At 33.7% G+C, this 17395-nt stretch overlaps 1 protein-coding gene across 1 annotated transcript; it reads left to right on the forward strand.

Annotated features, from left to right (window-relative positions):
* The first annotated feature begins 654 nt into the window (after window positions 1–654).
* On the forward strand, window positions 655–4668 carry LOC110940121. Its single transcript, XM_022181680.2, has 2 exons — window positions 655–942; window positions 1470–4668. Exon 2 carries the CDS (start codon window positions 1479–1481, stop codon window positions 2742–2744), a length of 1266 nt encoding a protein of 421 aa, XP_022037372.1. The 5' UTR covers window positions 655–942; window positions 1470–1478; the 3' UTR covers window positions 2745–4668.
* Window positions 4669–17395: the final 12727 nt, after the last annotated feature.

Below are 17395 nucleotides of genomic sequence, written 5' to 3' on the forward strand. Positions count from 1 at the left end.
GGTCAAAAGGTATTGCTATTCTCTTCTAAACTCAAACTATTTCCTGGTAAACTACGGTCCCGTTGGGTCGGGCCGTTTGTGGTTACTAATGTTTTTCCTCATGGTGCAGTAGAGATTACAAGTGAAAAAACAGGAAAAACGTTCAAGGTGAATGGGCACCGCTTGAAAGTGTTTTATGAAGCATTCCAACACGAACATGATTCCACGGTGGAGTTGGAATGCGTGGATTACAAAGATTAAACACGTTCTAAGTCTAGCCAAAGACGAGAAAGAAAGGCGCTTCGCGGGAGGCAACCCGTGGTTTCGTATCATTTTGCATTGAAAAAAAAAAACAAAAAAAAAAAAAGAAAAAAAAACAAAAAAAAAAAAAATATAGATTTAGCTTGAAGGTTAACCCGGCCGTGTTGAATTTCCTTATAAAAATGGCCCGGTCATGTGAAAGATAGTTTTTAATTCAGAACCGTGACCCGGCCGTGTCAAAAATTCTACAAAAAGTGACCCGGCCGTGTTAAAATTTACTAAACTTATTCAGAACCTTGACACGGGCGTGTCAAAATCTCACCCGGCCGGGTGAACATTCTGTGAACAAAGAGGGTGGATGTCAACTTTCAAGCTAAAATATAATAATTATAATAATAATAAAAAACCCAAAGGATAAAACAAAACAAATCGTTTCCTCTTTTCTCTCAACCATGAGCCAGTATCTTCATCTCCAAAATTGCCTCCCCTGCTCCCTCAATACATCAGCAACCCTAACATCACCCCATCTTTTCCTCCTCTCACACGACAGCCTCCAACCACAACCACACCCCTCCATCCGACGCCGGTCATACCGCACCACCGTCTTCAACCGCCGGCTGCCGCCTGAACCGGCAACCCACCACAGTCGAACGACTGCCGTCGTCGGTCACCTGTATCACCCTTCTACGTCACCGCCATCAAGTAAGTCTCTGTCTCTTCTTTCTTTTTCTCTACCGATGTCCAGAGACACCGATCGACAATGCACCCGAACCGACCTAGATCCTCAGCGATCCGGCTAACCCCGATACCGATTTAAGACGGAACACTGTTACCAAACCCAAACAGTTCCATGGAATTGAAAGTGATCTTGAATAGATTATAATTTCATAATTTTTGTTATTATTGGTCTTGAATAAATTATAATTACATCATGGAAAGGAACTTGGTTCGATTTGATATCGGTGAACAAATTGCATTAATTTGAATGAGTTAAAATAGCATCTGAAGTGGTCATATATTGCTTTTTGTTCTACTTGATGGTATATATTTTGAGTTTAGTGAATTAGAACTGCATATCACAACCATTCTGAGGTAAGTTACTTGATTCGTGGGCATACCAGGTATGTTGCTTGGTAATGGTGATATCCATGATTATTGCTCATAAACCATCCTTATGATCTTATATATTGAATAATAATCTAACTGATGGTTTATTGTTGTGATACCAGGTTGTTGATATGCGGACGAAGAAACGACATGGCGAAACCGCTTCGCCATTGCCACCCGCAAAGCGTGCAAACAAAAAGTCTTCAAGTCACGCCTCGTCTCCTAGAGGTAAAAATGAGAAGGAAAAGTCACAAACCCTTAAAGAAAAAGAGAAGCTGGCGATTCTTAAGGAGCGGGATTTATGTAACACCAAGTTCGCACATGAAGAATCACTGAAAGATCTTGGTGTGCTAGAAGGTGTGAAGACATTGTTTGACAACATCGGTTGGGTAAAGTTACTGGAATGGTTTGATGTTGGCTACGCACCCACAACCGTTGAATTTCTGAGTTCTCTTTACCTCGAGGAGGAGGAACTACACTTCCATTTGTTTAAAAAGGCGTGCGTTCTTTCAACGAATACTATTTGCCGGATGATAGATGCTCCCACCGCGGAAACCTTCGGGCCTAATGATCCAACTCATGTTGACTATCAGGCTAAGGCATTTTGGAGATCTATCACGAAAGAGGAAAAGTATGACACCGGTAGACTAAAGGCCACGCACATCATCCATCCAGTGTTACGGGTGACGCACAGACTGTTATCCAACATCATCGACAGTCGTCATGACACTGGAAATGTCACCCAACAGGAGCTGTATTTGTTATGGTGCATGATCCATCCGCAGTCTTCACGACCCAATTTTGGGAAGTATTTGTGCCACAAGTTGTTGCAAGTTTCCAATGCAACAAAAGGAAAAATTTGTTGCGGGTCTGTGATCACCATTTTGGGCCGCCATAAATCCTTAAATCTTCGGTTTCCGCAAAACATGGGCGAGTTAAAAGGTTATCAGTACCTAGACATGGTTCAATTAGCTAAAATGAAGTTATTCGAGCTATCGGAAAGGGGCCCCGGTATTCGTTGGTTAAAGGGCACGAGGAGAACTGTCTATATCACCGAATCAAATCAGGACATTTTATCCTTAGAAAGCCCAGTTGAAGAAACAAATTGGACACTTGATTTTGAAGATATTGATTCTGAAGCAGATGTCGATTCCGAGGATGCTGATACTGGGGATGATGCTCAAGACCAAAATGAGTATATGGCTCGATTCAACACTGTCGATACGGAGCTCACCAGCTTACGGGCTGAAGTGGTTCACCTTCGTGGTGAGCTTACTGATCAGCGAGCGATGCTTCGTCTCATGTATGCTCATCAGCGTGAGATGGGCCGCACCACCGTCTCTCTCCGTGACCACATAGAGCGACTTGGATCTCCACCACCCACGCCGCCTTTGTAGATGCCTTCCACATATTTCTCCGAGCCTCGAGGACGATGCTACATCTTAAGCTTGGGGAGATTAGAGGTAATTTTTATGTTTTCATCATAGCATGCATTACTTAGTTTGTAAATAGTTGCATTTTTCATGTTCATTGCATTTAGGGTGTATATACGTGCATAAAAAAATTCAAAAAAAAAAAAAATAAAATAAAAAAAAAAAAAAAACCCGTTTCTGTTCCGCTGAAAATGGTTTGTGAAAAATGAGAAATGATATGATTTCTGGCATGTCGAAGCTTATGCGTGAAATGGTAACTTTGGGGAAGAAAACATAGATAATTCGGGATATGTTGATAGGCTCGGCCCTAACTTAGGAACGCCAATGTTGTATGCAATAACCTTAATTGAATATATGTGTTTAGTTTCCCATCTTAATGCTTGTGGTCAAAGATTGATCCCGACCAAAAATCGGTTGAGTTGCATATCCTCTATCACACACCATGTTCTCCATATCATGACACCTCCGTAATAAAGAGGTGAAAAATTGACCTCAAAGAGGTGAAAAATTGACCTCATAGGTTATTATAGTTAAAAAAAAAAAAAAAAAAGAGAAAAAGGAAGGGGTAAAAGAGCACAATGTATGCCAAAAATTTGAAAAAAAAAGTTGAAATAAAAAAAAAAAATATTTGAGCAAATTAGGGAGAAAAGTCCCGACCCCTTGAAAAACGGAAAAAAAAAGATAATAGCTATCGTGTCATGGTTTGGATGCATGGTCGCATCAAGTGTGATTTTGGATATCTTCAAAAAGTCGTGAGGTTGGGTAGATGTTGCCATAGGTGTTGGGCGTGGGGACGATTGAACCATGTTGGTAAATTTGTATATTATTAAGCAGAAAACATTTGGTCGTGATTAAGCGGGTTTGAGTTTAAAGGGACACAAAATATCAACAATCGCGGTTACACGTGTAAGTATTTCCCGGGTTCGAACGAATGTAATAGGAGTTGATATTGTTAGATATGATCTCATTACAAGTTTATTTTCTGGAATAAAAGAAGCGGGTTGAAAAAAATTAATAGTGAGCATGCATATGTGTATTATTTTTCGTGTCTACTTCTCGGTTTATTCTTGTTCTTGACTTCCTTGAGGACAAGGAAAGGTTTAAGCTTGGGGAGATTTGTTAGTTGCATTTTTAGGCATATTTTACCACATTTTAGCGTGCATATTTAATGGCATTTTAGGCATTTATACTATAGATATTGCATTGTTTTGGGAAATACGCGTTTTTGTGGAACGGAATCTACTTTGGACGTTTTAATGATTTTGTAGGCATGGAGATTGGAGCGGTTGTAAGGAATGGCAAGAGATAGTGAAAAGGCTCGTAAAGACTCAAGAAATAAATAAAGTATGGGCTCAAGTAAAAGTGGATATGGATTTTTAGTTGGATGATTTACAAGGGCCTGATCATTGCAAGAATAAAAAGAAGTTCATTTGTTCATCAAATGAACTAACTGGAGATGACATTGGGCTGAAATAAACTTCCTAAGTTTGGGCCAATTGATGACACCGATGGGCTGCACATTGAGTCATGGACTAGAAAAAAAATAACAATCATCACGAAAAAAAGGGGGGGATTGGTTTTTGGACGGCTGAAAGTGGAAAAAGAAAAGAAGGGAATCCATTTTTTTTGTGGGTGGCTGGCATTCGAAATCACAAGGAAAAAGTGGCATTTTCTCTTTGATGAATTTTTTATAGAACATCACAGTTTGTTTGATTTTCGTAAGTTTTAAATATTGGATGTTTTATTTCATATTTGAATTGATTGTTCTAACCACCATGTCTGGCTAGTCTTTTATAGTTTCAACATTAGGGTTTGTTTTCTTTGATTTGGTTCATAAACTTATGTGAAACGGTTACGTTTGATTCAATTTATTTTAGTGGTTTGTTTGTGTGATTCTTGTTTTTAATACAGATTCAATCTGGAAAATATTAGATTGTTAATAAACCTGATCAACTTATTAATTTTTCTAATAAAGTTCAATCAATTTTTAGAACCCTAATAAAGTTTTAATCTTTGATACAAGGAACAAATAATATTTTGAGTTTGTCTATGAACCCAAAATTATTATAGAATCATACAATATAATTAGGCACTCCGAACGGCGTGTGTGTTTGATTATAATCGATACTTCTATCCCGCAACCCGCACGCTAAAATCCGAACGGCGTGAGCTTAGAGTAGCGGGTTGGCTCTAATCAACGAACTGCGCTTGGTTAGACATTAGATAGAGTGGATGTCCGAACTGCGTGACGTCTAGGGTCGATACAAACTACTATTTAAAAAGGATCATTGCACCGTGACCGTTAATGATCGTAAGTCGAACCGAATCAAGAAATTGCCCTGGTATTGAAATTAGTTTTTAACATCTGAATTTTCACAACCACTTTAATTAGCTTTTCTTTTTAATCTAAAAATTATAAATTGTTTTTACATTTAGTTAAATAAAAACCCCCTTTTCAAAACAACCGTATCTGTGTCTAAAACGTTTTTTGGCATAATCAATTAATTAATCTGTATCCCTGTGGACACGAACCTGACTTCCACTCATACTATTTAGTGTGTCAAGTAGGTTTATTTTATTTTATTTTATTTGCTGGATTCGACACCCAACACTAAGACTTGCAACAAAATATAGAAGAGAATTCATTTATCAAATTAGAAAATATAGAGATGATTAAATCAGAAACTTGAAAATGAAGTGATAGACATTAAATTTTGGTTTACCGTGGTGATTTGATGTTGGTCATAGTTGATGAGTTTCTTCGACGGAGTGTCCGGTCCATATTACCGGATTATGGAGAGAAGTGAGTAGTCGGTGGTTTTTGGATTTTTTCTACAAGAGTCGATGGAGAGAAGGAACCTTGGTATGGAAGAGTAACCTTCAATTGATTTTATGGAGGACAAAATCATCACCATATCATTGTACTTCTATTTTCTTTCTTCAATTTTATTGTGACCTGCAATGATTACAATAAGCATCCATGTGGTCCACTAGTAGGGGTGTTCAAAACCGGATATCCGAAAATTCAGATATCCGAATTTCAGATATCCGAAAATTTCGGATATCTGATTTCACTATCCGAATCCGTATCCAAAATTTCAGATATCCGAATATCCGATTTTTATTTATTTTTTTGTTTTTTTTATTATTTTTTTCAGAACCGGATATTTCGGATATCCGAATATAAGTTTTCGGATATTTTGGATATTTTCTCATACTTTTCGGATATTTCGGATATTTTCAGATACCTTTTGAATATTTTCAGATACTTCGGATATTTTTGGATATTCGGATATCAGCAAAAAATAAAAATTAAATTTTTGGTGACATGTAATCATGTGCATCATGGTATTCTTCTTCACTTTCTGTCGTTATCTCTAATACCAGGCGGTTACTAAGATTTGCAACAAAAAATAGAAGAGAATTCATTTATCAAATTAGAAAATATAGAGATGATTAAATCAGAAACTTGAAAATGAAGTGATAGACATTAAATTTTGGTTTACCGTGGTGATTTGATGTTGCTCGTAGTTGATAAGTTTCTTCGACGGAATGTCCGGTCCATATTACCGGATTATGGAGAGAAGTGAGTAGCCGGTGGTTTTCGGATTTTTTCTACGAGAGTCGCTGGAGAGAAGGAACTTTGGTATGGAAGAGTAACCTTCAATTGATATTTATGGAGGATAAAATCGTCACCATATCATTGTACTTCTATTTTCTTTCTTCCATTTTATTGTGACCCGCAATGATTACAATAAGCATCCATGTGGTCCACTGGTAGGGGTGCTCAAAACCGGATATCCGAAAATTCAGATATCTGAATTTCAGATATCCGAAAATTTCGGATATCTGATTTCACTATCCGAATCCGTATCTAAAATTTCGGATATCCGAATATCCGATTTTTATTTAATTTTTTGTTTTTATTATTATTTTTTTCAGAACCGGATATTTCGGATATCCGAATATAAGTTTTCGGATATTTTGGATATTTTCTAATAATTTTCGGATATTTCGGATATTTTCAGATATTTTTTGAATATTTTCAGATACTTCGGATATTTTCGGATATTCGGATATCAGCAAAAAATAAAAATTAAATTTTCGGTGACATGTAATCATGTGCATCATGGTATTCTTCTTCACTTTCTGTCGTAATCTCTAAGACCAGGTGGTTACTAAGACTTGCAACAAAAAATAGAAGAGAATTCATTTATCAAATTAGAAAATATAGAGATGATTAAATCACAAACTTGAAAATGAAGTGATAGACATTAAATTTTGGTTTACCGTGGTGATATGATCTTGCTCGTAGTTGATGAGTTTCTTCGACGGAGTGTCCGGTCCATATTACCGGATTATGGAGAGAAGTGAGTAGCCGGTGGTTTTCGGATTTTTTCTACAAGAGTCGCTGGAGAGAAGGAACTTTGGTATGGAAGAGTAACCTTCAATTGATATTTATAGAGGATAAAATCGTCACCATATCATTGTACTTCTATTTTCTTTCTTCCATTTTATTGTGACCCGCAATGATTACAATAAGCATCCATGTGGTCCACTGGTAGGGGTGTTCAAAACCGGATATCCGAAAATTCAGATATCCGAATTTCATATATCCGAAAATTTCGGATATCTGATTTCAATATCCGAATCCGTATCCAAAATTTCGGATATCCAAATATCCGATTTTTATTTAATTTTTTGTTTTTATTATTATTTTTTTTCAGAACCGGATATTTCGGATATCCGAATATAAGTTTTCGGATATTTTGGATATTTTCTCATACTTTTCGGATATTTCGGATATTTTCAGATACTTTTTGAATATTTTCAGATACTTCGGATATTTTTGGATATTCGGATATCAGCAAAAAATAAAAATTAAATTTTCGGTGACATGTAATCATGTGCATCATGGTATTCTTCTTCACTTTCTGTCGTAATCTCTAAGACTAGGTGGTTACTAAGACTTGCAACAAAAAATAGAAGAGAATTCATTTATCAAATTAGAAAATATAGAGATGATTAAATCAGAAACTTGAAAATGAAGTGATAGACATTAAATTTTGGTTTACCGTGGTGATTTGACGTTGCTCGTAGTTGATGAGTTTCTTCGACGGAGTGTCCGGTCCATATTACCGGATTATGGAGAGAAGTGAGTAGCCGGTGGTTTTTGGATTTTTTCTACAAGAGTCGCTGGAGAGAAGGAACTTTGGTATGGAAGAGTAACCTTCAATTGATATTGATATGATATTTATGGAGGATAAAATCGTCACCATATCATTGTACTTCTATTTTCTTTTTCCATTTTATTGTGACCCGCAATGATTACAATAAGCATCCATGTGGTCCACTAGTAGGGGTGTTCAAAACCGGATATCCGAAAATTCAGATATCCGAATTTCAGATATCCGAAAATTTTGGATATCTGATTTCACTATCCGAATCCGTATCCAAAATTTCAGATATCCGAATATCCGATTTTTATTTATTTTTTTGTTTTTTTATTATTTTTTTCAGAACCGGATATTTCGGATATCCGAATATAGGTTTTCGGATATTTTGGATATTTTCTCATACTTTTCGGATATTTCGGATATTTTCGGATACCTTTTGAATATTTTCAGATACTTCGGATATTTTCGGATATTCGGATATCAGCAAAAAATAAAAATTAAATTTTTGGTGACATGTAATCATGTGCATCCTGGTAGTCTTCTTCACTTTCTGTCGTAATCTCTAATACCAGGTGGTTACTAAGATTTGCAACAAAAAATAGAAGAGAATTCATTTATCAAATTAGAAAATATAGAGATGATTAAATCAGAAACTTGAAAATGAAGTGATAGACATTAAATTTTGGTTTACCGTGGTGATTTGATGTTGCTCGTAGTTGATAAGTTTCTTCGACGGAATGTCTGGTCCATATTACCGGATTATGGAGAGAAGTGAGTAGCCGGTGGTTTTCGGATTTTTTCTACAAGAGTCGCTGGAGAGAAGGAACTTTGGTATGGAAGAGTAACCTTCAATTGATATTTATGGAGGATAAAATCGTCACCATATCATTGTACTTCTATTTTCTTTCTTCCATTTTATTGTGACCCGCAATGATTACAATAAGCATCCATGTGGTCCACTGGTAGGGGTGTTCAAAACCGGATATCCGAAAATTCAGATATCCGAATTTCAGATATCCGAAAATTTCGGATATCTGATTTCACTATCCGAATCCGTATCTAAAATTTCGGATATCCGAATATCCGATTTTTATTTAATTTTTTGTTTTTATTATTATTTTTTTCAGAACCGGATATTTCGGATATCCGAATATAAGTTTTCGGATATTTTGGATATTTTCTAATAATTTTCGGATATTTCGGATATTTTCAGATATTTTTTGAATATTTTCAGATACTTCGGATATTCGGATATCAGCAAAAAATAAAAATTAAATTTTCGGTGACATGTAATCATGTGCATCATGGTATTCTTCTTCACTTTCTGCCGTAATCTCTAAGACCAGGTGGTTACTAAGACTTGCAACAAAAAATAGAAGAGAATTCATTTATCAAATTAGAAAATATAGAGATGATTAAATCAGAAACTTGAAAATGAAGTGATAGACATTAAATTTTGGTTTACCGTGGTGATATGATCTTGCTCGTAGTTGATGAGTTTCTTCGACGGAGTGTCCGGTCCATATTACCGGATTATGGAGAGAAGTGAGTAGCCGGTGGTTTTCGGATTTTTTCTACAAGAGTCGCTGGAGAGAACGAACTTTGGTATGGAAGAGTAACCTTCAATTGATATTTATAGAGGATAAAATCGTCACCAAATCGTTGTACTTCTATTTTCTTTCTTCCATTTTATTGTGACCCGCAATGATTACAATAAGCATCCATGTGGTCCACTGGTAGGGGTGTTCAAAACCGGATATCCGAAAATTCAGATATCCGAATTTCATATATCCAAAAATTTCGGATATCTGATTTCAATATCCGAATCCGTATCCAAAATTTCGGATATCCAAATATCCGATTTTTATTTAATTTTTTGTTTTTATTATTATTTTTTTTCAGAACCGGATATTTCGGATATCCGAATATAAGTTTTCGGATATTTTGGATATTTTCTCATACTTTTCGGATATTTCAGATATTTTCAGATACTTTTTGAATATTTTCAGATACTTCGGATATTTTTGGATATTCGGATATCAGCAAAAAATAAAAATTAAATTTTCGGTGACATGTAATCATGTGCATCATGGTATTCTTCTTCACTTTCTGTCGTAATCTCTAAGACTAGGTGGTTACTAAGACTTGCAACAAAAAATAGAAGAGAATTCATTTATCAAATTAGAAAATATAGAGATGATTAAATCAGAAACTTGAAAATGAAGTGATAGACATTAAATTTTGGTTTACCGTGGTGATTTGACGTTGCTCGTAGTTGATGAGTTTCTTCGACGGAGTGTCCGGTCCATATTACCGGATTATGGAGAGAAGTGAGTAGCCGGTGGTTTTTGGATTTTTTCTACAAGAGTCGCTGGAGAGAAGGAACTTTGGTATGGAAGAGTAACCTTCAATTGATATTTATGGAGGATAAAATCGTCACCATATCATTGTACTTCTATTTTCTTTTTCCATTTTATTGTGACCCGCAATGATTACAATAAGCATCCATGTGGTCGACTGGTAGGGGTGTTCAAAACCGGATATCCGAAAATTCAGATATCCGAATTTCGGATATCCGAAAATTTCGGATATCTGATTTCACTATCTGAATCCGTATCCAAAATTTCGGATATCCGAATATCCGATTTTTATTTAATTTTTTGTTTTTATTATTATTTTTTTATTCAGAACCGGATATTTCGGATATACGAATATAAGTTTTCGGATATTTTCTGATACTTTTCGGATATTTCGGATATTTTCAGATAATTTTCGAATATTTTCAGATACTTCGGATATTCGGATATTCGGATATCAGCAAAAAATAAAAATTAAATTTTCGGATATCCAAAACATCCGAAATTTTTTAAAATCACTATACGAATCCGAATCCGAAAATTCGGATATCCAAATTTTTGGATATTTCGGATTCGGATAATTTAGATCGGATTTTCGGATAAAAATAGTTTTGAACACCCCTATCCACTGGTGTAACAATGTTTACTTTGGGGGTGTTTGGCTTAGCTTTTTGAAACAACTTATTGACTTACTGCTTTTTCAACCCAATAAGTCAAAATAATGTTTGGACAAGTGAAAAGGACTTTTTGAAATTTTTTTTGTATAAGGTGTAAAAGTCATTTTGAAAAGCCAATGAGTCAATAAGTTGTTTCAAAAAGCTAAGCCAAACACCCCCTTCATAATAGTGTGGGTTTAAATTTTCGTAGGTAATTTAGGTGTAAATAGGCCTATAAACGAACCAAATAAACACGCGTTGATTTAATTTTAACCGAACATGAACATATAATCGAATACATTTTTTTTTTGTTGGTGTTCATTCATTAAGAATTCGGACATGTTCGGTTCATTTAAGTTCGTTCGTTTAAAGCCTAAACGAACATAAATGAACATAAACGAACATAAAAAAATTAATTGAACATATTTTTTGAATATAACATAAACAAACATAAATCAACATGATTGAACAAACTTAAACGAACACAAATGAACGTAATTGAACAACTATAAATAAACACAATTTAACATTAGTGAACACAAACAAAGAAGTCTAATATATTACAGTTCATCCAAAAACACATCTAAATTAGGGTTCATAGATACTAAAATTAATAGTTTTTAATATAAATATTAAGTAAGTGATCAATCTAGGAAACATTTTAGAATTTCATTTTTTAATACTAGAAAACTCAATTACTAATTATTTACAGGCCTAGGGGTAAAAATATACTTGAGAATAGAAATTAAAATATTAAAAAAAATAATAAGAGTAAATTGCCAAAACCGTCTTTGAGGTTTGGGCATGTTTGTCGTTTTCATCCAAAACAACTTTTTTTGTACCATATACTCCTTCACTTTTGGGATTTTTTGCCATTTTTATCCAAATGTCTGACTTTTTTTTTTTTCCAAATTCATCCTTGAGATTTGGAATTTTTTGCCATTTTTATCTAAATGTTTGATAGAAAAAATAAAGCAAATTAGATGTTTGGATGAAAATGGCAAAAAATCCCAAAAGTTAAGGACTATATTATAAAAAAAGTTGTTTTGGATGAAAATGACAAAAATGCCCAAAACTCAAGGACGATTTTGACAATTTACTCAAATAATAATTAGGATGTGTACGTACCCAACACTAGACGATTATATTACCAAAAATATGGAACATGTTTTTCATTATAACTTTTGTAATACACGTCTAAACAAAATGTTGTATACAAAAAAGAATTTAAAGAATTACGATTTATAATGGTAACTTTTCATTAATATATATAATATGTAATTTCAGTTGTAAAAAGTATTTAGAGATTTTTTAGTTATATCATTTTATTACAACTCGTGTAATATACACAGACTAAATAACAAAATAACTTTAATGCGACGAATGATGATAAACCTAGTTATATTTAATTAAAGGTGAGAGGGTCATATTCTAGCTTTGGAGGGGTGGAGTTGTAAATTTGTTACTTCATGCGGAAAACACCTGTTGACTATGTGACTATGAAACACTTATAACCTGTGATATGACAGTGAAAGTGACTGTTTAGTTAGTGAACTGAAACTTAATTGTTTTTATTTTGTTTTTACATTACGAACTGAAACGATACCATCGGAACATCCGGTACCAGTACAATATTCGTTTCTATGGTCTCAACATGCCGCCGGTATAAAGTTCGTTGAAAAGGAATTGTATTTACTATAGAGTATTGGTACGGTGACGAATCAAATCCATACCGGCCGAACATTGATACCGGTATTCGTTTTTATGGTTTTTTGATCGATATAAAACACGTGTCGATATCATATTCAGCATGTTTTTTTCAGTTGCTATATCGAGTGTTGGTATTATACTATTACCATAACAAATCAAATCGATATCGACTTCGACTGAGGACCCGTCGCAAAGCCCCGGAACTCCCACTTTATACATTACTTTTTGAATCTAAATAAGCATTAAATAATTAAAATTGTCCAACTAATCATCAAATTCATAGATGAATATAGTAACATTATTAAATTGGTTTAGTAATCGTGTTTAAAATGGATACCTTAAAACAAACTGTGAGCCTCCCAGTAGAGCTCCTATGTTTTCAAGGTACAACTGAAATAATGTCTATTGTACGGGGAGGTTCTAGCACCAAATTATACATTGTTACATTAATATTAATAATCAACTTTGTTGGAAAGGTTTTGTATGTTAATGAATGTTTCTAAGTGTGTTTATAGGTAAGGTAACACATATTGATGACTTAATGGGCTAGTGATCTAGTGGTATGGTAGTTTTTCTCTATTCTAAAGATAAAAGATTCAAATCATGTAAGGTACATGTATAGGTGGTTATTAGGAGTATTTAAAAGTATGTTAATTTGTCGTTTAAGAAAAACTAAGATTGCGTCTTAGTTTTATTTTATTGTCGTTTTTGAAAAGACAAAAGTGTCAAATTACTTAACCTCAATAATAAAAAAGTTAAATTAAAGCTTTCTTAATAGGTTATTTACTCGAAACTATATACCCGTTTACCCGAAATATATACCCGCAAAACTTTTAAGTATTCATATTTATTAGTAATGTTTCATTCTTTTAGCTTTACTATTTAAAAAATAAACTTTTATTTGAAATATATATTTTGATGACATTATTTTTGTGATTAATATTATAATATATATATATATACACACACATATACACACGTTTTCACATATATCAAATATTATTATGGTAATGATGATATCTATATTATTTAGCGTAATATAATATATTATATAGATTTTTAAAACATAATATTATAAAGGAAAGTAAAAAATATATACACATGAAAATCTTAACGGATACGCGCGGGTATGCCCGATACCCAACGGATAAATACCCACCAAATACCTGATGGGTAATGGCCAATGGGCCGAGTATAGGATAAGATTTTACAACCGGGTATATGTATGGGATTAGCCATACCTGACCCATACCCGACTCATTGTCATCCTTAAAAACAATTGATTCACACCCACATAAAAACCCTTATTAAAACCGTTTAATCATCTCCCACATAAAATCCCGGGTATAGGTCTGGGATCAGCATGCGCCGACCCGTAACGTCCCACCGCGACTCGACCTAGTATCGACCGGACACGTCTAGACTCGACCCCTTAACGGTCTAAAATGTCTCGAGCCAACCCGTTAACGACCAAAAATGTATCGAACCGGCGTGTTAACAACCTGAAATGTCCCAAACCGACCGTTAACGACCCAAAATGTCCTGAACTGACCCGTTAACGGCCAAAACGTATCGATTCAGCCCAAAACGTATCGATTCAGCCCAAAACGTCTCGACTTGACCTGTTAACGACCGAATCGGCCCGTTAACGACCCTAACTAGCTCACCCGATCAGCGGAAAAAGATCAGTAGATTTCAATTCATTCCCAAACGATCACATTAAGAATGGGATTGAGATTCCAATTCCTATTGGAATATTTAAATTCCAAATCCAATTTCTTCCAATTCTAATTCCTATGCAAATTACAATTCCTTTAGATTCTATGAAACAAACACTACCTTAGGGTTTCACAGAACGTTCGACATGCATGATTTTTTTATCTTCCAAATCACTTGTGGTATATAAATGCCAAAAGTTATGAGATGATAAAGAGTGTTTAATCTAGGAAAATCACTTTGTATCTTTTGTTTTAATATTAATTAAAATTGTATTCCTTTATTTTTATGTTTGTTTAATTGTATAAAAAATAATTTGAATAACTTACGACTTATTAGCCCTATCTTAAATGAGCTGAAAAATTGACATTGTTTTTTTTATGTATATCACGTTTACGAATTTTAATATAGATTTGTCTTCATTTCAAACCCTTTTTAAATATACTTACCTGCTATGCCATCTGCTACGGTTTCAATATCAAATTCACATTAAAAAATGTCAAAGAACCTTGACCCGCTTGAGATAGGAGTGTTTGCTAGGTATGTTTTCGTGTTATTTGGATTTGACAATTTTAATATTGTATTTGAATTCAGATAAGATTCGAGAAACTGTTTTGATTAAGGATATTTAAATTCACTTTATTCGAATAAAGAGAATTATAAAAAATAATCAAATTATTTTTAAAAATAAGTGTATTATATAGACAAAAAATATATGATTCAAATTCGGGTTATTCAAGTCGGTATTCGGTTTGAGATTCCTAAATTTGAATATGTGTTCATAACAGCTAACTTGTATTTCTTGATTTTATATATCTATATGTATACACTAATACACTAGTGTATACATATTCAAATTTAGGAGAATAGACTCATCGTTTTTTATTTTTTTTTTAAAAGAATATTTAACTATGAAAAATTTGTAGCGTTTAAAAATTATGGACGGGATGTTGGTTTAAAAGTCAACAATTTTTTAAAAGTTGTAATTACTTAAACTTTAAATTATGTAAAATTATTTTTATCATCCGTGTATATACATATATATGTATGTATCAATTTTTATGGTTTGGATATGCTTATTTTTTATAGATTGATATACTGAAAATCTTTTTTAGACACGTGTCACTTTCTGGTGCTTTCTCACCTTATTAAATATTTATTTTTCTATAAATAATTTTAAACAAATGTTTAGATAAGGATAAACGTTTGTTTTTTATATTAAATATTTTTTTCTGGTGCTTTCTCATCTTATTTTTCTATTTATCTCTTATATTAAATAATAATAATAATAATAATAATAATAATAATAATAATAATAATAATAATAATAATAATAATAACAATAATAATAATAATAACATAAATTTAAACAAAAATAGATAAGAATAAATATTTGTTTTCTATAAATAATTTTAAAATATTTAGATAAGGGTAAATGTTTGTTTTTTTATATAATTATAAAGTTATATATATCCCACTAATAAATGAAAATATTTTTTAAACACATACCACTTTCTGATGCTTTCTCATCTTATTTTCCTATTTATCTCTTATATTAAATAATAATAATAATTTTAAACAAAACTAGAGAAGAATAAATAATTGTTTTTTCTATAATATTTAGATAAGGATATTGTTTTTTTATATAATTATAAAGTTATATCCCAATTATTATGAGTAGATATATATACTTGGAGTTCGGTGATTGAAATTATGATAAATTAGTAATCAAACGTTCCCGTTTGAAACTAAAATGCTATAATACTAAAGGTCATTTTTAAAAGATAAATCTTGACGACTGTATGTGTTAACATCTCATCAAATGGCACTCGGTTCATATCTTTAATTTAAGTTCGATCATTGACAAGGTTCATTATACTTTATTCAACACGTGCAATACACGAGTTTTTTTTTTAAGATATATCTTTTTTTTAATTATTATATAGAATTACATTTACGCAATCCATGTAATATACGGGGTTCTGTAGGTCCCTCGGAGGATGAGGTCAAACCTTAACCTTGTTATGTGAAACACACTAGCAAGTGCGGAATCCAAGCTAGTATGCAAACCGAGTTGAAACAAGCACAAACACAAGACACACAAGGTTCACCGATTAACACCACTTGTATTAATGCGAATGAAAGGTTCGGTTACAAGCTCAATGTTTACAAATCAGTTTTGCAAACTCTCTAAGTGTGTGTGTGTGTTCTTGACAGAATGTTCTCTCTATCTCTTGAGTCTATCTTTCTGTCTGTGTGTGTCTAAATGAAATGAACACACTGCATGGGTATTTATACCCAGCACAGGTTGTATGGTCGAAGGATCAGGTTCACTGATCGAAAGATCATCTTTCGATCAGAAAGCTATCGAAGGATCCATATACTTCGAAGGATGGCATATCCTTCGAAGTCCATCTGTATCCATCGAATGATGTCTTTCGAGCTCATCGAAGGATATACACAATCCTTCGATGTCTTATCCTTCGACACAAGACAGTTTACAACCATATTCTAACTGTTTGGCCAAGTCAAACCAGGAGGATGGTTGACTTGGTCAAACTTACAGGACTAACAAAGACATCGTTTTACATCGTGACCGAATACAGACAAAGTACAGACACAAGTGCACCAACAAACTCCCCCTTGGCTGTAGCTTTGTCTCGATCTTGATCATCTTTGATCTTCGTGTCTTCAAGACTCTGATGTCCTTTCAAGTCTTCAATGTCGGAGGATCTTCAAAGTCTTCACATCTTGAAAGCAGAAAGTGTATCAACAAACTACCCGTATCATGTAGGAAATGTGTTGACAAACTCCCCCTTAACATAAGCTCTCCTTTGAGTTATGCTCGTGAATGACTTGATCTTTACAGCTTGAGATCCTTGTGGTGTTGATGATGGTCAGCGGCAACTCGATCATCTTCATCTTTTGAGTGCCTTCACGTCGTGTCTTCATTCCGAAGCTTGTCATCGACTATGTTCTCCTTGCCTTTAGGATCTGCA

Source organism: Helianthus annuus, chromosome 5 (genome assembly GCF_002127325.2).
Source record: "Helianthus annuus cultivar XRQ/B chromosome 5, HanXRQr2.0-SUNRISE, whole genome shotgun sequence".
Lineage (NCBI taxonomy): Eukaryota > Viridiplantae > Streptophyta > Magnoliopsida > Asterales > Asteraceae > Helianthus > Helianthus annuus.